Source organism: Halichoeres trimaculatus, unplaced genomic scaffold, assembly GCF_033239565.1.
Source record: "Halichoeres trimaculatus isolate MK-OKI-2021-1 unplaced genomic scaffold, fHalTri1.1 fHalTri1_scaffold_8, whole genome shotgun sequence".
Lineage (NCBI taxonomy): Eukaryota > Metazoa > Chordata > Actinopteri > Labriformes > Labridae > Halichoeres > Halichoeres trimaculatus.
Genome location: NW_027437186.1, coordinates 1,737,958 through 1,762,442, shown reverse-complemented (window position 1 = coordinate 1,762,442; position 24,485 = coordinate 1,737,958). Strand labels below are relative to the sequence as shown.

At 41.9% G+C, this 24,485-nt stretch overlaps 1 protein-coding gene across 1 annotated transcript in view; it reads left to right on the top strand.

Annotated features, from left to right (window-relative positions):
• The window catches only part of piezo1 (piezo type mechanosensitive ion channel component 1 (Er blood group)), a 189,374-nt gene that overhangs the window by 66,796 nt on the left and 98,093 nt on the right, over nucleotides 1–24,485 (top strand). The window contains exons 5-13 of the mRNA XM_074675606.1: nucleotides 3,913–4,159; nucleotides 4,831–5,044; nucleotides 6,912–7,083; nucleotides 10,695–10,748; nucleotides 14,372–14,441; nucleotides 14,990–15,093; nucleotides 15,356–15,435; nucleotides 19,635–19,815; nucleotides 20,571–20,676. Of these exons, the coding sequence (XP_074531707.1) occupies nucleotides 3,913–4,159; nucleotides 4,831–5,044; nucleotides 6,912–7,083; nucleotides 10,695–10,748; nucleotides 14,372–14,441; nucleotides 14,990–15,093; nucleotides 15,356–15,435; nucleotides 19,635–19,815; nucleotides 20,571–20,676 (1,228 nt within the window). The remainder of the gene's footprint in view (nucleotides 1–3,912; nucleotides 4,160–4,830; nucleotides 5,045–6,911; nucleotides 7,084–10,694; nucleotides 10,749–14,371; nucleotides 14,442–14,989; nucleotides 15,094–15,355; nucleotides 15,436–19,634; nucleotides 19,816–20,570; nucleotides 20,677–24,485) is intronic.

Sequence of the window (24,485 nt, the reverse complement as noted above, 5' to 3'; positions counted from 1 at the left end):
TCGTATCGTATAACTCTGGATGATGACACACCACACAGATTGTTTTCTCCTCCATCCTCCGGCGGAGTTGGAGCCGGAGCAGGCGGCAGTTGCCCCCCAACGTTGTCAAAACAATGACGTCGTGGGGGAATATTTTGAACTCGAGCGAATTCGCGTCTACCGCCCAAACGCGTGAACGCTCCAAACTCGCTGCGCCAAACGCGCGAATCGCACCGCCAGAGGCGAATCGGCGGCTAAACGCGTCTTTGCATTGAATTTGTAAGTAATTGCGCCGCAAATTCGTGTTTGGTGTGGCCGCACCATTAGACATTTGATTGTTTATGCCATCACTTTTGTTACCCTTTGTATTATTTTTTCCCCCACCTTACACACACTCAAACACTTCCACTACATCCTCATGCTTAATTTAATTAATTTACTGCCACGCAAATTGTTGGCTGCTGAAAAGTAGCTTGTTTGTGTTGATGTCTTATTCTAAGGTTGACATTTGATGGTTAGCTTGACTGCTGGTTCTGAATATTTGGTAGTCCCCTGTATATGGGTTCTCAGATTTGTGTTTGAAGTTGTTGAAGTTGACAGAAACTTCGCCTTGGGTTGGCACAGTAGGCATCTGAACACATAACTTTTCGATTTAGGTAGGTGACTGCTCCGGCTGCTCCTCTTCTCCTTCCTTTTCTGCCATCTCTCAGTGAACTGAAGCGGGCGTGTGTGTGGGTGCTTCCCAATGTGCCAAAATGCAGTCTCCTATCTCCTATCTCCTCTCTCCTCCGCGACACCGGAAGTACTTTGTGAGCAGCCATATTGGAGGACATTCCAAAGCGCCAAATGCGCTCGGAGGAGAGAGGAGAGAGGAGAGAGGAGACTGAGCTGGAGGAGGCATAATCGAGGAAACACAAGAGCAGGCTTCGCGGAAGTCTTTTCACTGACAGACACGCCCCCTTGTGACGTATCAGAGCCGGCTATAAAGCGTCAGCTGTCCACATGTGTGAAACGTGAGCTCCATGGAGCAAGATAAGCTGTTTAAGTGTAAAGCCTGGCTCACACTACAGGATTCTCGGCCCGATTTAACCCAGATTCGGTCCTCCCCACAATCAGGGAAGAAATCTGGTTGGGGACTAAAATCAGCCCCGACGTTCGGCAAAGATTATCTTCCAGTGTGAGTGGTTAACAGATGAATCTTAAGCCCCACGATCATCTCACAGACTCGTTGGAGCCGCCCTGATTACTTTCAAACATGTTTGATATTTATCTGGATGATTACAACATTCATTCTCACTGAGGATGACAACAGCCAATTAGAAATAGCCCCAGAGACCGGACAACAGACAACAAGGCTTAAAGTGCAACTGAAAGGCTCTGGGTCAGCTGACTGAGCGCTCCACTGGCCCACTCGAGCCAGTTCAATAATGCCTTTAAAAATAACACATAACCACGCCATTTTCATACAGTAGCAAACTGTTGTTTTATCAGTAATGGTGTGAGATCATGCCATTATTGGCTGATACAGCAACAGTTTCTCCTCTGTCCCTCTGCGTGCGCGTAATGGATGAAAGGCACCGCTGCAGACAGCTCCGCCTCTCTCTCCTCCTGTCCCACCAGTGCGCTAAGCAGTGCTTATAGCAGAATAAACACATTATTTATGAACACAAAGTTTTTCTTTCTGAACACACATTTTTCTTTTTCATTCATGAACATATTCATGTTAAACTGATCTAAAAGTGAATATGAATTTTCTGCGGTTGAGCGCCCTGTTGTTGACATTATTTTCCTTAATTTAGTTTCTCCCGTGCGTTCAGACCTGTTTATCCAGCTGTGACGCCGTCATCACTAAAATACGTGGCTTCATGTGACACTCCGGAGGAGAGGACATCTCAATGCTCATAAAATGAACCTCCTCGTCTCCTCTCTCCTCTCTTCGTTTCCTCGCGTCTCTGGCATGCATCTCTGGTGGGCGGGACTAAGACGCAAGTGGAGGAGGCGAGTGGAGGAGGCGAGGATGGAACTTTGGAGCTTTGAGAAGCACCCTGTGTATGCAGTGAAGTCGCAGGCAGGGATTGTTCAGTGACGACATCAACAGTTCCTCCGCTTCTATCGGTTGACACAGACATAGCAGCGTTTGGAGATGGCGTCACAGCCTGATCCTTACAAGTGTGAGATGAGACTGCAGGAGAAAGCTCCGCTTCAAGCACATCAATAGGAATCATTTTAAAATATTTAATGTAACTTTTGCGTTCACTACCGCGCTACATGACCAAAAAATCAGCCAAGCTATTGAGACGTTCTTTCTTTTTGTAAACAACGATGCTACCACATCGTTACTGAAAAATGTTGTTAAACTACTAACGATGCTATTTGACATTACTGCCCGGCACTGTAAATTACCATACCTCTCAATTGTCTGAATCTGTTTTTATCAAGTTACAATGAATGTTTCTCTGTCCTGTTTCACCGGAGCTGCAGGTGACACGGAGATGCAGCGTGCTCATCTCGTGGCTCTACTGATCCCAGACCTGCATGGTCCCTGGAAAAAGCTCCGCTGATCAGAAATCAGCTCTCTGCAGCCTCAGTCATACCATATTGTGGTAGTTAAAAGTGTAAAACTGACTCTAGATCCGTCAGTCAGCCATCACCATTGATTGACAGCGTTTCTCTTGTTTCTTGTGTTGAAGAACTTGGCCAACTACCTATAAGATCTGGGGTGGCCAAAGGGGTGGCCAATAAGTTTTCAGGGGTGGCACCGGCCACCCCAGGCCACTCCCTAAAATCACCACTGGTATGTGTACCTTCCGTTGTCTCCATTTATATAGTTGAAGGAAGGAGGATATTTGTCAAAAGCTGTTGTTTACTGACAGAACAAAGAGCCTGAGTGTTTCATCTGTAATCTTTTTATTGAAGAGAATGAAGAGTTATGACTGTCTCCATCCCTCTGACCTTATTCTTAAACTTTGTTCATTTAGTGTTTTTTTTTTTCATTTCACATTAGAAGGTTCTGCTGGCTGTGGGTTTTTTGTCTCCTTCTTCCTCCAATTTCACAAAGCAGGTTTAGTAATAACTCAGAGGATGTTAACCCTGAGATAAGAGAAACCCTGGGTTTTCTGTTTCAGAAAGGGCGGTTAATCAAACCAGAGAAAGAGGAGTAACCAAGCCTGATTCACAAGGACCTTGGACCTTTACCTTGGGGCCTGTTACTTTAAAACCTGAGTTTGTGCCCAGGAGGTGGAAACCGACTTTTTTCTGATAATGATCCCATGGGTGAGGGTGCAGCATTTTTGGCCGAGAATTGAATATTTGTCAGGAGATAGATATCAGACCGTGCATAGATGTTCCAGCATTTCCAGAGAGTTCTCTTTTTGAGTGGTTGCGTTTCACGTCACAGCTGATCATCTACATACACAAAATAATTAATCTCTAGTCCTGAGCTGCTTGAGTTTTTTTCTCCAGGAGAGTCTCCAACATTACCGTGATGGACGGGAGGAGAGTCTGCAGACGGCTGAACACTGAGCCCAAACTCAGAGTTATTCTACTGTTGATTTATGAGTGCTTCCTGAGTTAAAACATGAGAACTGTGTTGTTTGAAATGAGTATAACATGTTTTCTTTGAATTATCTGAGGAAGACTGCACTTTTCTGATATTTTCACCGTTTGTTATTTTCACCCAATAAATGCTTGAAAAGAGAATATTTATGTTAAAATGCCGGGCATTTTTCTTTTTGGAAGTTGGAAGAAATGTCATCCGTAGTTTGTTAAACAAACCAAACATGAAAACATCCAAAACAACGTCCATGAAAACAGAGAAACGGATCATTTTTCCAGAGATGTATATAAAACATTATTTCTTTATTTAGTGTGTTGTGTTATTTAGTGTTTAGTGCTGTGTCTGTGAACTAATTTTTGACCTATGCCCCACCTTAGCTGGAAGATGATGTAACAGATGACACTACAGATAATGAAAGGGACGAGGAGGAGGAGGAGGAGGAGGAGGACAATGAGGTATCAGAAGATGAAGATGAGGAGGAAAGATCATTACCAGGTGACCTTGATGAAGAGGTTTCCACAGCAACAAGAGCAAAGCAGCTAGCTGAGCGTCTGAAGGCCACAGTCCGCAAAGTTCTGCGGGATTTGGGGAGAATCTTGGCCATCAGCCTGCTGGCTTTGGCAGGTAGGGTTCATTTGAATCTTAAACCAGAACATGGACAACAAGCTGGCAAAAAGGAAACTAATTCCATTGTTTACTTTGCTCAGATCTTTACATTAAATCAGTGAAAATAAAGTCAACGAGAGCTCCAGAGAGGTTGGAAAGCACTCTACCCTCTTATTATTAAAAAAACAACTTTAATCCATCCTAACTTCTTGATAAACAACAGCAGAGAGAAACACACTTACTTGTGATTTTGGAGCTGGAGGTGAACTCCTGGATGTCTCGCGCTCAAGGGTCTTGTATATCCGTGGGGTCCAGCCAAGTGCTGGCCTCTTTGCCATTAATGTGCAAATCATATGTAAAGCATTCCTCAAAGCCAAACCAGACCTTTCCCTTGACACCAAAAGAGTGACAGAGTTGAAATTGATGAAATAAAAGAAAGTTAGAAAAAAATTAAATAAATATATATATATATATATATATATATATGACCTGTTTTGATGAATTACATTTTTATTAATAATACAGGTTTTTCAATGGCAGTGTTTTTCAGTCTTGGTGTGTGTTTGTAATGCCAAATTTGATTTTCGGTACAAATCATTAAGTCATGGTTCTGGCTCCATAGAATTTGATATATCTTGTGATTTGAATGTCACTACATGCCTGCTCAATCTTCCTCTCTGTCCCCTCAGGGATCACTCTGCCCTCTGCCTTCTCAGCCATCTACTTCCTGCTCTTCATTGGTGTGTGCACATGGTGGGCGTGCCACCTTCCTATCAGTCACCTGGGTTTTAATGCATTGTGTGTGATGGTGGGCTTCTTCACATCTGGTCACATGCTTTGCCTGTACTTGTACCAAAGTCTGCTGTCCCAGGCATTGTTCCCTCCATACAGCCTCTGGGCCAGGTGAGAATGAAACAAACTGTACATTAAGGCATCACACGCACTCATACTCTCAGCACTCTCTTGGTCTTTCCCAAGTCAGGTTCATGAGGTAGTCACCTGGAATGGTTTCAATTGACTGGTGTGTTATGTTGTATAACACACATTTACAAATACTAGACATTACCTGGACCTTTTGTTCATGTCTAAGACTGGAGACCAATCTCAATTGTCACTCTTTTCCCTTCCCCTTGACCTTATGTAGCTAATGCAGCTCCTGAATGCAGCTTTGCTGCGTAGCTATTATTAGCTATAGCTGTACCTATTGCAACGTTAGCTAGATTGCTATGAAGAGTGGTTTCTAAATACAACCAATAATTAAAAACATGGATAATATTTACATGGAGTAGCAAAAGATTAAATATCAGATAAAAATATCCATATCATGGAAAAATCGTCATACCCCTTGGTTTCAAGAGAGGTCCTGGTTTGTATTTGTTTCAAGGGCTGTGTATCTCTTCCCCTTCATCTTATGGAGAATTGGGACCAATGTTGTGGTGTAACGATTACAATTAGTTTTTTACTATACTTAAATAAAATTTTTACATATCTATACTTTACTTCGTTACTTATATGCCTGACAAGTTTTACTCTTACTCCGCTACATTTCCTTAATAACTTTTACTCTGATACATTTACTCTAGTCATTTTTGTTACTACAAAATAAAATTAGAAGAAATTTGAGATTGTGATGTAATGCCTGTTTGTCATGTCAACCAAACTGCCAAGTGCGAAGAAGAAATTCAGCTTGTCTTGGCATGTCACATTATTGATACCATCATGTGGAAGCACCTGCGGCAGGCACTGATTCCAACTATCCTCCGGTGGCATCTGTTAAGCATGTGGACCATAGTGGCGAACTCTGTGAACTCCGTGGTGCTGCTGAAGATAACATTGCACAATGTGGCCGTATTTGCATGTAATGGATTTTTAAGTCTGAGTGAAAGATTCTTCTTGTGGGATGAAATGCCAAGAGTCACTAAAACTGCAGTGTGCAAGCTTTCATTGAAGAATTTCAAGCTTCTTTCTCCTGTGCCTGGATATTGTCCTTTTACTGTAAGGAAGCCACAATGAATTTATAAATCAAAATTCTAACTGCTTACTTGTCAAAAAATATTTTTACGTATACTTTTAATACTTAAGTAGATTTTATATCAGGAAATTATTTTTGATTTAAGTTTAATAAAAATCAAGTACCTCAAGAATTTTACTCAAGTAATATCCTAAAAGATGACTTTAATTTCTACCAAAGTAGTTTTATGGTAACGCATTTGTACCTTTACTTAGGTACTGCTTTCAAGTACTTTATACAAGACTGACTGGGACACCCCTTCACTAGACGTGCATGAGCAAAACCAAGAGGCTAAGGGGTAGAAATGGGACTGGCCCTAAATCTAAAGAGGGTCCTGCTTTTATCACTTGAATGTAACAGAATCACTGATATCTGATTTCATCTGATTTACTGCTGATTAAAACATCAGACCACCTCAGGAATGTGGAAATCTGTCCAGTGCACGCCAGTATTCAAATTCAATATTTGCCACCCTTTAGGTGAGGTTCAGTGAAAAAATAAGTTAATGTATTCTTGTAAAATACTTTTATTGAAAAACTTTTACAAAGGAGTCAGGCCTGGCAAACCCCATCCCGAGTGGATTACTGCAGTAGTCCAGCGGATGTTCTGCCTCATTGGAGTGTGTGAGTGCTCTGAATGGGACAACAACAGCTGATCTCATAGCTCTTGGACTATCCAATGATGTTGCATGTTCACCTTTCTCATCCAGGTAACCCCTCTCACTGCTCTCTCTCTTCTTCTCCCTGCACTCGTCTTCAGACTCTTCGGTCTGAAGGACATCATAATCCCAGGGAACTGCTCCGCCCCCTATGACCTCAACCTTAACACTGAGCATGACTGGCCAGTGTATGTCAACCCAGGAATACTTTTCGTCCTCTACATTACCATAGCAACGGTTCTGAAAACAGGATGCCATGGAGCACCACACCAGGTACTTTTCTTACACTGACCCTAACCCTACAACAGTCATATGGTGTATAAATCTAAATCTATCTAATTTTAAACAATTTTAATTAATCTATAAAGCCTTATGGGGTGTTTGGCTTACAAGGTGTCCAATTTGTACATTATGGTGGAAAATAAGTATTAGGTCTCCCACAAACAAGCAAGATTTCTGGCTCTCACAGACCTGTAACTTTTCCTTTAAGAGGCTCTTCTGTCCTCCACTTGTTACCTGTGTTAATGGCACCTGTTTAAACGCAAGATCTTATCCCCTGGGGTCAAAATGATCATGAGAACATGTGCAAAAATCCCAGAACTACATGGAGGAACCTGATGAATGACCTGCAGAGAGCTGGGACCAAAGTAACAGAGGCTGCCATCAGGTACACACTACGCCTAGAGGGACTCAAATCATGCTACGCCAGGCGTGTCCCCCTTCTTAAGCCAGTACATGACCTGGCCTGTCTGTAGTTTGCTAGAAAGCAGATGGATGATCTAGAAATGGATTGGGAGAAAATATGTGGTCAGATGAAACCAAAATAGAACTTTTTGGTAAAAACTCAACCTCATTGTGTTTGGAGGAATAAGAATGCTGAGTTGCATTCCAAGAACACCATACTTACAGTGAAGCAGAGGGGTGGAAACCTCATGCTTTGGGGCTGTTTTCTGCAAAGGGGACAGGATGACTGATCCGTGTTAAGGGGAGAATATACGGGGCCATGTATGGTAAGATTTCAAGTCAAAACCTCTTTCCATCAGTGAGAGCATTGAAGATGGAAGACAGATTGTTATTGACTAAATACTTACTTTCCACCAATCAATCAATCAATCAATCAATCAATCAATCAATCAATCAATCAATCAATCAATCAATCTTTCTTTATATAGCGCCAAATCATAACAAATGTTATTTCAAGACACTTTACAAAAACATTTACAGGTCTAGACCCGTAAATGTTAATAAAATTTTATTAGCAGAAACCCAACATCAAGACAAGATAAGGAGTCTTATCTTATCTTAATCCACCATGAGTACAGGACTTTGCAGCATTTAGCAAGTTACAATGGCAAGGAAAAACTTCCCTTTAACAGGCAGAAACCTCGGACAGAACCAGACTCATGTTAGACAGACATCTGTCTCGACTGTGTTGGGGTTAGAGAGACAGAAAGATAGAGGGGGGGGGGTAGGGATACACACACGCACACGCACACACACACACACACACACACACACACACACACACACACACACACACACACACACACACACCCACACACACACACACACACACACACACACACACACACACACACACACACACACACACACACACACACAAAGGGAGAGAGAGAGAAACAGAAGCAGTCTGAAGTTTGGCGCTGTGGCGAAAGTTAAGGAGAAACCAGCAGGCCATTCCCGGCAACAATCCAAAGCCGTAGCAGCTGGTGTCGGACTGGAGCACAGCAGCAGGCCGTCTACTTCACCGATCCTGAGGAACCTACAAGACAAACCCAGAGCCTCCCAGAGAGGTGTATGGTCAGTAACTATAACACGACAGTAAGACTAGAAGTTAGACTGACAGAAAAAGAGGGAAACAGGAGCCCTGTGTGTCAGTTCCCCCCAGCAGTCTAAACCTATAGCAGCATGACTAAGAGCTGGTTCAGATCTGATCCAGCTCTAACTGTAAGCTTTATCAAAAAGGAAAGTTTTAAGTCTACTCTTAAAGGTTGAGACCGTGTCTGCTCCCCAGACCTCAACTGGTAAGTTATTCCAAAGAAGAGGAGCCTGATAACTAAAGGCTTGACCTCCCATAGTACTTTTAGAGACCCTAGGTACAACGAGCAGACCTGCATGTTGAGAACGTAAAGACCTAGACGGATTATACGGAACGATTAAGTCTTTAAGATACGATGGCCCGATGCCATTAAGCGCTTTGTAAGTCAAAAGAAGAATTTTAAACTCTATCCTAGATTTTATAGGTAACCAGTGTAGAGACGCTAACACTGGAGAGATGTGCTCTCTCCTCCCAGTCCAAGTCAGTACCCGAGCGGCGGCATTCTGAACCAGCTGAAGAGTCCTAATAGACTTATTAGGACAGCCGGATAAAAGAGAGTTACAGTAGTCCAGCCTAGAAGAAACGAAAGCATGGACTAGTTTCTCAGCATCGCTCCGAGACAAGATCTGTCTCTATAATTTACAAATAAATTCTTCATATATCCTACAATGTGATTTCCTGGATTTTTTTTTCTCATTTTGTCTCTCATAGTTGAGGTGTACCTCTAATAAAAATTACAGACCTCTCTCATCTTTCTAAGAAGGAGAACTTGCAAAATCACTGGCTGACTAAAGACTTTTTTCCACTGTATTTGATGAGTTTTGACCAGGTACAGAGTAGGGCAGCCACATTTAGTTGACATAATCAACTGCGTGAACTATAAAAATTAATTGACTCAAATTTTAAAAGTCTATGCATCATATTAATATTTTTATGCTGTTGTCATCTGGTGAAATGAAATACCTGGCAGTAAATGCTTATCTATAACTTCAGTTCACTGCATGAGGCGCCATGTTATTGGATATTTTTATGGGAAAAGATCCCTAAATTTGGGGAATATTGATGAGGATATATCTCCGCGCCCCCACATGGCGCTGGGCACTGACGGAGGCCCTGCATCTCTGGCTTTGACAGCCTGACAGTTCGCTGTGTTTAGCCCCTGATATCGTGATTTCTTCTTCCCTCTCTGTTTTAAACAGCTTTTCAAGGGTCACAAACTAGTGTTAAAAACTCCCCTAAGTTCTTAACAGTCCGATGGAGCTCATTTATGCTCACACTGCACCGGTCTCACCAGCAACACTCAGCAGGGACCAGATGGGGGAAGAGTGCAAATGAGCGAAGTGAAGGTGGCACGTATCGAGAAAAGAAACTAAAAGTGTTGTTAAGGAGAGCTGGGAGAGAGTCAGGTGGTATCATACAGAGAGCAAAGCAAGCCCCAATTAGCAAACAAACATTAGAAAACAAGCCCAAAGTCTCTAATAAGTGGTCTTTCCATCCAACACTGCAAACATCAACTTAATTTCCCTGTTACCTGCTCACATGGCATAGAGCTGACCAATCAGAGAACCTAACTCTGGGCAAATGCAATGAAAACTAGGAAAGCTCATTTAACAGATGTTGGTCGTAGATATGAGGTGCTGTAAGAAAAACATTTTAACCTCTTAATATACAAATATTTATCAAAGTTATGTGTGAATAGTTCTCCCTGGAAATGCTGTGAACATACTTTAACTAAAGTGTCTGATTTTTTTTATATGCTCCGACACTGTTAAAAATTTCTTATAGAAAGGGAACTTTGTGGTCTAAATGATTAATACTCAGCTGTTTTTTTTTTATTCAGTTATTTACCACATTGTATTTCAAACAACTAACAACTAACAAGAATTCGAGTGGAATTGACTGATCAAAAAAATAATCGATAGATTAGTTGACATTATAAATAATTGTTAGTGGCAGCCCTAGTACAGAGTTCAGAGAGGAGTGGAATAAAAGTGGGTTAATTCAATGGAGAGTTCATTCAGTGCAATGCATTTTTGCTCAACAGATGGAAGAAGAGCAGAAGCAGGAGAGCAGTGCGTTGAGGAAAGAGGAAGTGGAGGTAAGGTTGTGAAATGAACATTTTGCTGCGTATCTTTTGTTTCACATGAAACACGCCGAACTTCATTCGCAGCACATCTGTAGCTGCTCAGTGACTTCTGATAACCTCATGGGACAACATGTCTCAGAGCCTGTTGCAGAGCAAACAAACACAGTCAGTGTCCAATCACAAGAGCCTGACAATGTAAAGCCCAGTTTCCACATGGCGGTCCGGTTTGGATCAGTACAGTTTGTTACAGGTTGGATCAGTGAAACCTGATCCTGTTTGTGTTTCCACAGCCAACTGTTCCCTTCTTGGTAGGCGGTGTGTAAACCTTATGCTGATAGCCATGCCAGCTACGTAACAGTGTGACAGCATAGCAGCACGTAACAGTGTACCCCTAATAATAAAATAATAAATCCAACAAAGAAGAAAACTGTGCCACTGTTTGGTTTTCACACTGTTTGGTGACACCATTTTCCAAACAAAAAGAATAGAATAGAATAGAATAGAATAGAATAGAATAGAATAGAATAGAATAGAATAGAATAGAAAATACTTTATTTATCCCTGAGGGGAAATTCAGGAGCCACAGCAGCAATCAAGAAAACAAAAGCAAGAAAGTTCACAGAAAGTGCAAAAAGGTCCACAAGAAAATGGACGACAGCCCGTCCACCACTCTCCAGCCCAGCCAGTCTCCACCTTCACAGGGTCCAGGACTGAGCCTCCCCAGCAGTCTGTTCTGTCTCCTGGATCCTGTCTGCTCACAGCAGGCGAAGCCCCTCCAATGTGGCGCCGGCGTCCAGTGTCAGCTCCATCAGCCACGTGGCCACCATCAGCACAATGCCACTCTGCCCTCCGGCAACCCCTCTGCCGCTGGGCCAGCATAGCTAGCTCGTCCATCCCACCGGAGACAGATCCCACGTTCCCAACAACGATGGATGGAAAGACAGGTCCACGTCGTCACCTCCCAGCTCACACCCGAGAACCAGCACGTCGTCCTCACCTTGAGGGAAATCATCAAGCCTTACACTAGTTAGCATTGACATGCTACAGGCTGCTAACAGCTAATTTCACATGTAAACAATGCAGTCATGGTTACATGTAGAATCTCCAGACAAACACAGGATTTCTCCTGTGTAGTAGTAAAAACATCGCTGAAGCCACACAAAGTTTGGTGTCCATGACCAACAATGAACCATACAAATTAATGATCCACCCCAAATACAAAGATGACGAAAAAGAGACAAAAAAAATTACAAGAAACGGACAAAGAGAGAGCTGCTGCAACGGGCAGCCACTTGGGTAGCGCCTAGCAACGAAAAAAAAAAAAAAAAGGATCATCAACATGGCCAAAAACAATGACTGCCCTCTCCTCACACTGGAAGAACTGTACCATTCCCCCTGCCTCCGAAAGGCAGGAAAAATAACCCAGGACCCCTCTCATCCCCCCTACTACATGCTTACTCTGTTACCGTCAATCAGGTGGTACAGTTCTATCACTACAAGGACAAACCGGTTCAGAGATAGTTTCTACCCAACAGCAATAAGGGTCCTGGACAATGGCTAAAATCAATACCTCATTTGTCATCATATAATGACAATATAACAATTACCTCATGTCATTAATGCACCTGAACATGGCAGCTATTTTGCACTTTTAACTGTTTTGCACTGACTGAAGGGCTTTTGCAATTTCGTTGCACTTGTTGCAATGACAAATCAAGTTCTATTCTATTCTATCTCCTCCCTCTCAGCCCTCTACTGCACGGACTCAGGGCATGTTTGCCTCCTTTTTCACTGTGAAGGTTGCAAACATCAGCAACCAGTTCTCTGAGCTTGACCAGCTCAGTCAGATCCAACCTGCTACTGATGCATCCTGATACCTACCAGCATCCCGTAGATCATTTTACCCAAAAACAAACCTGCAGTCACACACATTGTCAATTCCTCCTTGGAATCTGGGGTCTTCCCCACAGCTTTTAAACAAGCTCAGGTCACTCTGCTCCTTAAGAAACTGAATCTCAACCCAGCCCAGGTTGAAAATTACAGACCAGTCTCACTTCTGCCTTTCCTGTCAAAAATACTCAAGCGCACAGTCTATAACCAAGCCTCTGAACATCTGCTGAAAAACAACCTGATCGACTCCTATCAATTTGGCTCCAATTCTGACCACTCCACTGAGACTGCACTCCTGTCAGTCACAGAATCACTGCAAATGGCTTGAGCTGCTGGTCAGTCCTCTGTCCCTTTACTGCTGGACTTGTCTGCTGCTTTTGACACAGTAAACCATCAAATCTTCCTCTACACACTCTCTAAACTTAGCCTCTCAGGATCTACACTATCGTGTTTCAAGTCCTACCTCACAGGCAGATCCTTCAGAGTGTCATGGCAAGCATAAGTGTCTAACTCACATGGCTTATCGACAGGGGTATCCCAGGGTTCAGTGCTTGGTCCCCTACTCTTTTCCTTATTCACTGCCTCACTTAGTGCAGTGATCCGCTCTCATGGCTTCTCCTCCTACTATTATGCTAATGACAATCAGCTTTTTCTGTCTTTTCCACCTGACGACACAACTGTCTTAGCTTGTTTATCAGTGTGTATGGCTGATATCTCCGCATGTATGAAGAAACGCCACCTTCAGCTAAATCTGTCCAAAACTGAGCTAATTGTCCTTCCTACTCATCCCTCGGTTCAGCTACAGATCAGTGTCCTGCTTGATTCCAATCAACTTGTGCCCACAAACCCTGCCAGAAATCCTGGTGTCCTGATTGATGATCAGCTGACCTTAAAGGTTCATGTGGCCTTGAGTGCTCGATGTTGTTGATATGCCCTCTATAACATCAGGAGGATCAGACCCTACCTGACACAACAGGCCACGCAGCTTCTGGTACAGGCCCTCACGCATCAACTACTGCAACTCCCTCCTGGCAGGTCTCCCTGCGTGTACATTTAAACCTCTGCAGATAATCCAGAATGCAGCAGCTCATCTGGTCTGTAACCAGTCCAAAACAGCATGTCACCCCATTGTTAATCTTTCTTCACTGGCTCCCAGTAGCAGCTCAAATCAAATTCTAAGCTCTTCTACTGGCTTACGAAACATTGACAAGAACAGCTCCTGCCAACCTGGGGTCCCTCATCCAGGTCTACACTCCTTCTCACCCACTATGCTCTGCTTGTGAAAGACGCATGGTGCTCCCAGCCCCGCGCAGCTCTAAATCTCTAGCCAACCTCTTCCCCTCTGTTGTTCCCAAATGGTGGAATGAATTACCTAACTCTAAATGATCCGCAGAGTTCCTTTCTACTTTTAAGAGATGTCTGAAAACTCACCTGTTCAGGGAACACTTGAGCACTTAAGCTGACTCTTCTCCTCTTTGTCCTCAGGGATAGAATAAGTCAGAAGGTTGACAGTTCATACAGAAGAGATACGAACCACTTGGAATCTTTTAGCTGAGGAGAACATAGAAGTTAAAAACACCATTCAATTTTACAAAAAAGGACTTCAGTTTTACTAAATTAAGCCAAATTAATTTTATGAACAGTTGATTTTTAAAAGATAAAATGAGCTGAAATGTTTTAATGAAACCTGACATATTCATGTCCAGTTTCATACTTGTATGTTGTTTTTTGTACTTCTGTTTTAGATCATGCTTCTAAATTTGGAAACAGAGAGCAAAAGAGGATCAACACTTGGAGACAAACAACAAGAGCTGGGTATCGTGGATTTTCCCTCTTTTCACAGCAGCATGTAACAAGTAACAAACATCTGAAGTAAAGAAATGGGTTTTACAAAACAGTTAGATCATCATTTTAAAGTGAAACCCGAACCCCAGAAATATTTTAACACAAAAAAGAGTAACTCTTGGTGCAGTTAAAAGAATCTAAATGTAGTAAAAATATTGTTGTTTTTTTCTGAAAAGGTTCAAACACAACAGGAATGGATGAATAGATGATGCAAACTCTGTTTAATTAGAGAGTTTGATTTAATTAAGAAGGTTTCCAAAAGTCTAAGATAGTGTGAGAGTTCTGAGCGGTGTGTTGGATCATGGAGGAAGTTGCATGGAGGTCTGGACAGAGGGCCAGACAGAGTTTGAACGTTTTGGCTGTTTTTTTGCTGAATGGTCTCCTCCAGGCCATGCAGTATTAATGCAATTAACTGAGATTAAGCTACCTTGATTATATATTTGGTGTAAAAAAAGAACAGACTTTCAGAAGACAACCCTTTCATTTAATCTGGGAAACATTTGATTAACTCTTTGCAGGTGTGAGTGGTGTCCCCAGTGGTCGGCAGAGTGAAAGTCCTTTTTATCTGCTGGGAAAAGTTGTCATGCAGCAGAGCTATGTCTGCGCTCTCATAGCCATGATGGTAACTACTTTCTTTTTTCAAGGTGAGGAGGTTTTACCTCCCCCAAAGGACCGAATACCTCAGACTTCTTCAGACTGTTTTTAGCCTCTCTGTCTGTAACCATAGCTGAGTAACAACCACAGCTCAGATTATTTTACAGAAACCTACCTTGTTTTTGTATTTAGCTAATGTTAACACTCAGAAACACCACATATCAAATCAGCATTGAACCATGGAACTAAGAATTGTTCTCCTAATCAGAAGCTGTTTTGGTTCTGCTCAGGTCTGGAGTATAACATATCACAGCTGGCTGACCTTTGTGCTGCTTCTGTGGGCTTGTCTAATCTGGATTTTGCGTGCCAGGTATGGCTTGCCTCTTTATACACTGACAGAACAAATAAGACATCCAGTAAAATTCCTGATGCTCTTCAGATGTGATCATCTTATTTTGTGAATGTAAATCCTAATGCATTTAATAATGTTCCTAATACTGTATTGATCTGAATATAAGACCGCCCTCTTTAACCAAGACATATTTCAGGGAAAAAGACTATTTGATGGCTTAGTTTCACTTTATTTTTATTTTTCTTTTCTAACCTTTCCTGTCCAGTATCACGACAACAGTATTATAATCTGGCTGCCATGTTGTGCAGAATACATTTCATTTTCCAAGAGGAGTCATTTCTGTACAAGGCTCCGCTTGAGTTTTAAATTGATACTGTTTATCAGTGTTTTGTAATATTTTTTTTCCCGCATATTGCCAAGTTTGAAGATTACTGCTTGACCGGACCAAGGTGATATCAGAAAAGTGACAGTGACAGAAAGAAAGAGTGTAGAGAGAGAAGAAAATAGACAGAGAGGGAGAGAGAAAAACCAGTAGAGAGCAACCACAACAACTGAGCAAATGACTACAGACAGGAGAACCAAACAACCAGCTGCTGAGCATGAAAAGAGACAGTACCCTGAAGTCTTTGACATCACAATCACTTGGAGCACCTGTGGAGAAATGAACTGGAGAGATCATGAGCAACAATGAGCACAGCAATGACAATTATCGATATGTATATGTATAAATATGTAGTGTAAATCGGTGTCAAATAACATCAAATTAATTTGTTAACAGCAGAATGTCAGCTTTCTACCGGCACCTGGGGGGCCACAGGACCCCAGCTGTGTCACCTACCTAGTACCCAAGCCAGCGGATCCCCTCTACCCTGTGCCCCAGGCAGCACCCAGGAAACAGGGGTGTGAGAAGGGCCCCTCCATCTTACCTCTTCTGCTCAGTAGTGTGTTCCGGAAGCATTTAAGAAAAAGTTTAAAGTTGGGGAGTAGACAGTCGTGCAGCTCTGGAGGCAGCACCCTCTAGGTCAGTGTTTCCCAACCCTGGTCCTGGAGGACCCCCTGCCCTGCATGTTTTAGATGATACCCCACTCCAGCACACCTGTTTCAAATGAATGGATCGTTATCAGGCTTGAGCAGAGCTTGATGACGAGCTGATCATTTGAATCAGGTGTGTTGGAGTCGGGTATCATCTAAAACATGCAGGGCAGGGGGTCCTCCAGGACCAGGGTTGGGAAACACTGACCTAGAGGGTGCTGCCTCCAGAGCTGCACGACTGTCTACTCCCCAACCACTCTAGGTGGTTAGCCTGAAGATCCCTGCCCACCATACACCACTTGGCCTGTCCCCCCAAGGCCCTGTGTGTATGTTGTGTAGAGTAGTCAGTACCATGTAGTGATGTCTAAGCGCAATTAAAGCTGAGGAGCAAGTCCTATCAGGTTGCAGCAGAAGTAGCCCCTAAGGACCCCTCCGCTGCACCTGACAAGCATGCATCTCAAGGTCCTAAGTGTGTGGGTGATAAGAGGAGCAGGGGAGCGAGGGTTGTGGGGTGAAGTAGGACTGGAGAGGGGTTCTTCCTCTAGAAGGTGAGCTGCCCTGCTAGCAGCAATAGGCACCCCAGGACCTCCCTGGGGCTGGAGGGGCCCAGGATCCACCGAGCCCAGAGCCGAGTGCTGCAGCAGCCAGAGAGCCAAGCGCACCCCGGACCATCCCCACTTGCCACATCTCAGAGAGAGGAAAGGAATATTGATAATAATAGAGATAAAAGATATTAGTTTATAGATTAATTGTAACAATAAAAAAGTAATAGTAATGATACTTTCATAATATATCTGTATCTATATCTATATCTATATATTAACATACATACATACACACACCTTCATGCGTACATATTTATACACATAAACCCACGCATATATATGCACAGACATACACATCTATACACACAAAGGCATGTGCACTCACACGCATGTACGGGCGCACACATGCATCAGTGCACGTACAGGCACACACCCACACACAAACACACACACACACAAACACACACACACACACACACACACACACACACACACACACACACACACACACACACACACACACACACACACACAGGGGCTGGTTTACCCTCAGGCCAACAAGGTGCAACCACAACCATCCCCAGCTCACCCCTGCTGCCCATTCCATACCCCTACGTAAGCGCCGTGGTCCTCACAGCACAGACCAGATGGTTCACATCCTGCCTCTTTGGAGCTGTACAGCACAGTCTGTGAGAACATGTAAGGTGATTTAAACATGATGTGATTAGTTTGACTACAGACTTTTGTCCTGTGTTTCTGCTGAGCCTCACAACACACTGAATTGATTCTTTACTTTTTAGTTTTGATGATTCAAGTCAGCTGAAGTTGTAATCCAGTTTAAGATAAAATAAACATTTTAATGACAGGGGAAAAAGATGAGACGGATGTTAGTGTCTGTTTACATTTGTAAGCTCACACCGTCTCGCCAGAGTTGTGTTTAGGTCCCCTGGCTCATTTTTGTGTTGTACAGTTTATAAGCTAGTTGTCGTGAGAGTCTGGAGGGAAAAATCAAAAAGGTGGAGGACCCAAATGCAGATTTAAATAAAACTTTATTTAATTGAATTCAAAAACTCAACCCAAACACAAAAACTCCAACAAAAGGAACAAAAACCAAAAACACTGAGAACCTCACAAGAGGCACGGGAGACACAGGAGGAATGAAGGCACGGCGACAAGGACAGCACACAGCAAACAGTGAACCCACCCCAAACACACTGAACACTGAGACTATATAGACAGGGAGTGATTGGCACAGGTGTGAAACAAGACACAGGTGAAACACATGAGGAGCAATCAACAAGGAGGGAAAAACTAGGAGAACCAAACCAAACACAGGGAAACTCAAGACAGAGACCAAAGACACTAAAGACACTGAAACACTAGAAATAATCACAAAAAGACATACACATGACAAGAAGCAAATCAACAACACAAGAAGCACGGACTAAAGACAAGAGACACAGACATTCCACAAGACTAGCACAGGTGACACAGAACCAGAACAGAATACAAAGAAACACAAGGGCAAAAACACAAGAAAACTCAGAAACACAGAAACCAAAAACTCAAACCATGACACTAGTAGGGCTAATTGTATTTGTATTTGTTAAATATTATTTTTTTTATGTTTTTTAACCAGTTTGTTGAGGCAAGGCCCAAGAGCAGACAGGAGGCAGCGAGGAGGTTAAACAATGATGTTATTAACACTGGTGTGAAAGGTGACAATCTCAAAATCCGGTGAATGAAAGAGAGCTGTGAGATCCAGTGAGAGCTTTTGGCTGCGTGGCTGTAACTGGGCAGAGGAGCAGGAAGCACGTGGCGACAATGGAGAATACAGGAGCAGACACAGGAGTTAGACAGGCGAACAAACATAAACTAACTACTAATACTTGTAAATATTCTCAGTAGAGTCGACCGTGTTACCACAAGATGAGTGGGTATACTCTGAGGTCTGTCTTCTGCTGCTGCAGTCCTTAGGTGAGTGTGGAGGGGAATCAGGTGCAGGTGTGGAGCAGTGAGAGAGAAACTGTAGGTGCAGCCTGCAAGGGAAACCAGGGTGAGACCAGACCGTGGTGAGAGAGAACACCACAGAATTACTTGTTTATTTATTATTTATTAGTAATTAAGTAATTCAGCAACTGACTGTTTTTTAATGATGTAATGATTTTTGGTTACTGTCAAATAGAAAATCACTAATTGATAAACGATAATCAAAAACTGTAGATGATCGAAAATGGTTAGGTAATGGAATCGGGAAATCAAACAGAGAAAGCACCTGTAGTAAATGTGTCTTTGTCACTGTATCTTATCCATAACAACATTTAATCAAATCACCCAATAATACAGAGTTTGTATAATTAATGTTTGTTGTTGTGCTTTGGCAACAATGCTTTTCTATACAGGAAGAGAGAGATAGAGAGACAGAGGTAGATAAAGTGGCACAGCCGTTCAAAGCCTGATCCCTGAGAATAAAATGACTCCACTTCTTTAAAGGGATATAAACATGGTCCTATATTCAGAAAAATACATCTTTGATTATCTTTGTGAACTCAGCCCAGGTGTGTGGATTTTAGCAGCTACACTCGGACATGTGGGTTTAGGGCTTTGACAAGGCTTTCAGTCAGCTGTCTCATTTTACAGACGACATGCAGCCACACTGTGCTCACCATTCATCCTGCTCTATGGTCTGGCTCTGTGCTGTCTGCAGTACATCTGGGCCATGGAGCTTCAGCCTGAACTGCCTACAACTGTGGGAACCATGAGCCTCAGTCAACTGGGACTGGACAGACCCCAGTACCCCTGTCTAAGACTGGGGGCTATGGTAAGATGAGGTCATACAGTCCACAGTACTTAATGTGATATGGTAAGTTTAATTTTGAGACATACAGAGTTGAGAATTTCATTAGAGCAGCTGTGATAGAAAGGGGAAAACCATCCAGTTACATAAAAAGCTGTAAATCTCTTTTTTTCTCGCTGAGGTCTCTGCGTTTCACATTTCAAACAGGAGTGAAGGAGCTCAAACTGAAATTGTGTGTTTGTCCTAGATTAGAGACAGAAAACTAGAATTTTCTGAGAAGTTATGAGGCATTAAACACACTTTTCTTTTCAGGAATGAAAGTAAAGAACTTTTAACCTCTCAAGACCCAGAGTCCACATTACAGTTTTGCCTCTAAGACCCATGATACTTTTTTTTTTTTAAACTTTGAGCGATTAGCCACATTTTGGGACTCTGTCTACATCATCTTTTAGTGAAATCACATTACATCCATTTTAGTGAAAAAACAAACAAATGTATTCAATGTAAATAACACTACTAACAAACAAACAACTAATAGAGAACTCATAACACAAATAATCAAGCTTCCTGTGCAAAGACCGAGTTTAGTTATTTACCTATTAGATCTTACTTGTCCTAAATAGCAAGGTGAAGTAAAAAATGCACACCAGACAAAAGCTTGGGTCTTAAGAGGTTGTGAAAGAAATCACTCTTATTTCCTTTTACTGTAATGTGATATCTTTCATTTTTCTAACAGGTAAAAATTAAATTGAACTGTTATTTTGATTTTTTTTTTTTAGCTGTTGTTCACTTTAACTTTCTGGCTGTTGGTGCGACAGTCAGTCAAAGAAAACTTCAGTATGAAGAAAAAAATGTCAACGCCACTACAAGAGGTCACTACAGGAGGTGAACACACAAACACACACAAACACAAGTGTCTGGGGTACGTTCTACGAAGTGGGATTAACACAATATCCAGGATCTTTCTCTGTTACCTTGGTTTACTTAACCAGTCAATTACAATCCTGATAAGCAGTACTACGAAGCTGGATATCAACTCAGTAAGTGAACCCAGGGGTTTTCACTCTTAATCAGAGCACACTCACATAAAAGGGGTGGAGTTAGCAGAGTCTGACCAATCGCAAACATGGAGAAATGGGAGAAACCCTGCAGAGCAGCCTGCTTTACTTCAGAGGAGCAGAGAATGATTATTCAAAGATACGAAGAGTTCAAACTAGTGATGTTCGATACCACTGGTTTCCTTTCCGATCCGATACTGAGTAAAATTCAGGCTGGTATCGGCGATACTGATCTCATACCGATATTTAGTGTAAATACATGTAAAGTGTCTGGTAAATCTAGAGGGAAAAAATGAGCGCATTTCAAATAATACCACTAAATTAAATTTGCCAGTAAATTATTTGATTAAATTAATAAATGCCACATTAATTTCACAAGTTTTGAATTATTTATTCAACAGTTAAAGAAGTAAGACAGGTTTTAAATTATAATTGATATATTTTATAGATTGAATGTTATTTTTTATTCATGTTTTCTAGAAAATAGTTTTCTTAACTCCTCTAATATGACTGTTTTATTGCAAGCATTCTATGTAATTTAATGACACCTGGTGTTTGTAATCCACTTTAAATGATCAATTCTTTAGGGAACTTTACCTGAATTAATCTAGGCTTTTTTGCCTTTGTGAGATTATCTCCTTGACACACATATTAATACTCTAAACAAACTCATGCAGTTATTTATTGAAGCATGTATTTATTTTGTTACTTATTTCATAACCATATCTGTTAATTCAAAAATTGGAGCAGTGCTTAGCAACTGTTACAGCTCCTCATTTTCTCCCTCTGTACCTGAATTGTGTCTGCCTGCAGCACTAAAGGACACAATGGGAGACGTCTGCCTCGCCCTAGCAGCACCTGACGCTGAGCTCTTCTTCTCCTCTGTCCCCCTCATCATAAATGCCTCGTATTCTTGGTTGTGAGTCAACCCAAAGTGTTTAAAAAGGATCGCTGTGGTGCCACAAATCCTGACGTTTTTGCACTTTGCCATTCTGTCCTGTACAAACTGCAGACTGTAGGCTGAGACTAAGTGAGTGAGTGAGAGTGACGACAGACTGAGCAGCATGCAGCTGCACTGGCGCATTACGCACTTAGCCAGACGGAAGAAAAAGTAGTTCTCACAGAACGGCGTATCATTCAGATATGTCCTCAACAGTTTGGTGACTTTTGACTGTGTTCCTGTTCATGATTTACAGGAACTAAATTGCTGAAGTATCAAAAGTATTTATATTCTGGGTTTAGGATCGATTCTAGAGCACAGGCAGCTGGTATTGGAAGTATCAATATTTCAATATCGATCCGCACATCACGAGTTCAAACACAATATCCAGGACTAAAAGCCACACTCCTGTTGCAGCAAAACCCAGGAAGAAATACTGGCAGAAAATTATTATATCTGTTAATGTGTAAATTCACAAGGTTATACAATATTAATTCAATGGATAGTGTAAACGGACAGCACCCTGATTATTCGGTTTCACTTTATTAAGGGCAGACACTTCCTGAGTGCTCTTCCTTTGGTTTATATTTTCATTTAGTTTTTTGGAGGCTCAACCCCTTCTCAACCCCCTGTGCACGTTTTGTGCAAGATATTAATTCACCGTAATGGCACGAGTAGTTGTGTGTTCCATAAATTCATGTTTCTGCAGTTCTACCATGTGTGACCATTATTATTATTAACCTAATTATTTCAGATGAGCCCGACTGTGATGTGTAACATTTGTAACATATGGCTTTATCAGTTTACAAATGTAGCTCAGTCCATCTAATGAAAAAACTGTATTCGGTACAGGGTGTCATCAGGGACATCGGATGGATTACATCCAGGGCGGGTGCCAAATGCGGGTGAATTTCAGCTGTGGCGGGTAACACCGTCACTCCTACTAGCCACTTTGGCGGGTTGAATTATTTAATTGTACTTTTCTGAAATGGTATCTAAAAAACAAAGCCCATTGCGGTATGAGACACATCACTACAACTCCCATGAGCACTGCCTATATGCAGTGTTTACGCAGTGTTTTATCATTGGTCCATTCACAAAGTCTTCTGCAGGCGCCCAGATGCGCTCGCCTACAGCCGCCGTCTTGGACACCGTGACAGCTCTCGGTCTTTAGCGCCTGATAACGTGATTTCAAAGTTCACTTGCGTCTTATTTACTCTGTATAGTAAATAAGACTCAATATATATATATATATATATATATATATATATATATATATATATATATATATATATATATATATATATATATATATATATATAACTATTGCATGAACAAAACAATGTTTTGGCAGAAAAATCGTTTGTTTTAGGTGTCTGGGGGTCGCCAGAAAATTGTGATGTAAAAATTGGGTCACAGCCCAAACAAGGTTGGGAACCACTGCAGTAAAACTGTGCGTGTGTGTGCTAGTCACTTCACGGCCGACTGCTTTTCCAACTTTGGACAGTACAACAGAGCAACAGAGCAAATAGACTGGTCCTGAATCCAGACGCATTACCAATCATCTGCCAACAAAACTCAGACCCTGAAAATGTGAGCATTTTAAATGCTGTGTGCAGTGGAGCAGATGGAGGAGCTTTTCATCAGTGTCCCCCCCGTCTCTGTGTTAGCTTCAGGATGCGCTCAAGCTGCAGTTAGCCTGTTGTTTTAGCCTGTAGTGCTACGGTAAACGAGCCTCGCCATTTTCTAAACATTGTGCACTTGGAGCTCGTGGCGCTGCTCTCGGTGACGCGGAAGAGCGGGGCGGTATCAGTGGTGGCTCATTTACATATGAAGGCCACATCCACTAAATCAGAGCATTCTGAACAGAGGGGCTATGAGAGCCTGGAAACAATGCTGCTGTGCTTGATTTATTGGCTTTTTGGACCAAAACATGTTACTACCATTTCATGAAGACATCAGTGATCCATATTAAACTGCAGAAAAGGAGCACAATATGGGACCTTTAAATCTCCTAATAACACTTATCAAAGTTATATGTAAAAAGTTCACTCTGGAAATATTGTATACAAACCAAATAATTCTTAATATATGAAACTTATTGTCCAGTGTCTTATGTATGTTGTTTTCGACTTTATGAAACTTTTTTTTGACTGATACTTCAAAAAATGAATGATTATTCTCCAGAGTGACTTATAGTCCAGAAAGTATGGTACTTAATTACAGAAAAATTACCATTGTAAATAAATATTTAAGCAGACAGTGTTTCTGGTTAGATTTTCCAGTTTAGTTTTTAACTTTTCAATAATTCTTCAACCTTCACAATTTTCATCAAATGCAATAATAAACTCCTCCTATTATTACTTTGTTTTAATAGTCTGCATATTTTCATATTTAAGGAGCACAACCATTTCAGAGCTGAATACCTGATTTATGTAGTCTTTATTTGAGTGTGCACAGGGGTCATTTCCATTTTAAAAGGTTGTAAATCTATTGCAAGTAAACTTTACTATGTAATCATCTGCTTTAATCATATTAACCATAATTATCCAACAACAAAATTGCGGCTGGTGAAAATGCTGAGTGGCCAGTAACTCTGGGAAGCCACTAGCCACAGTGGCTGGTGAGCAAAAAAGTTCATGTGAAGCCCTGATTACATCTATCCCTAAAAACTCTTGCTCTCCTTAGCACCTCTC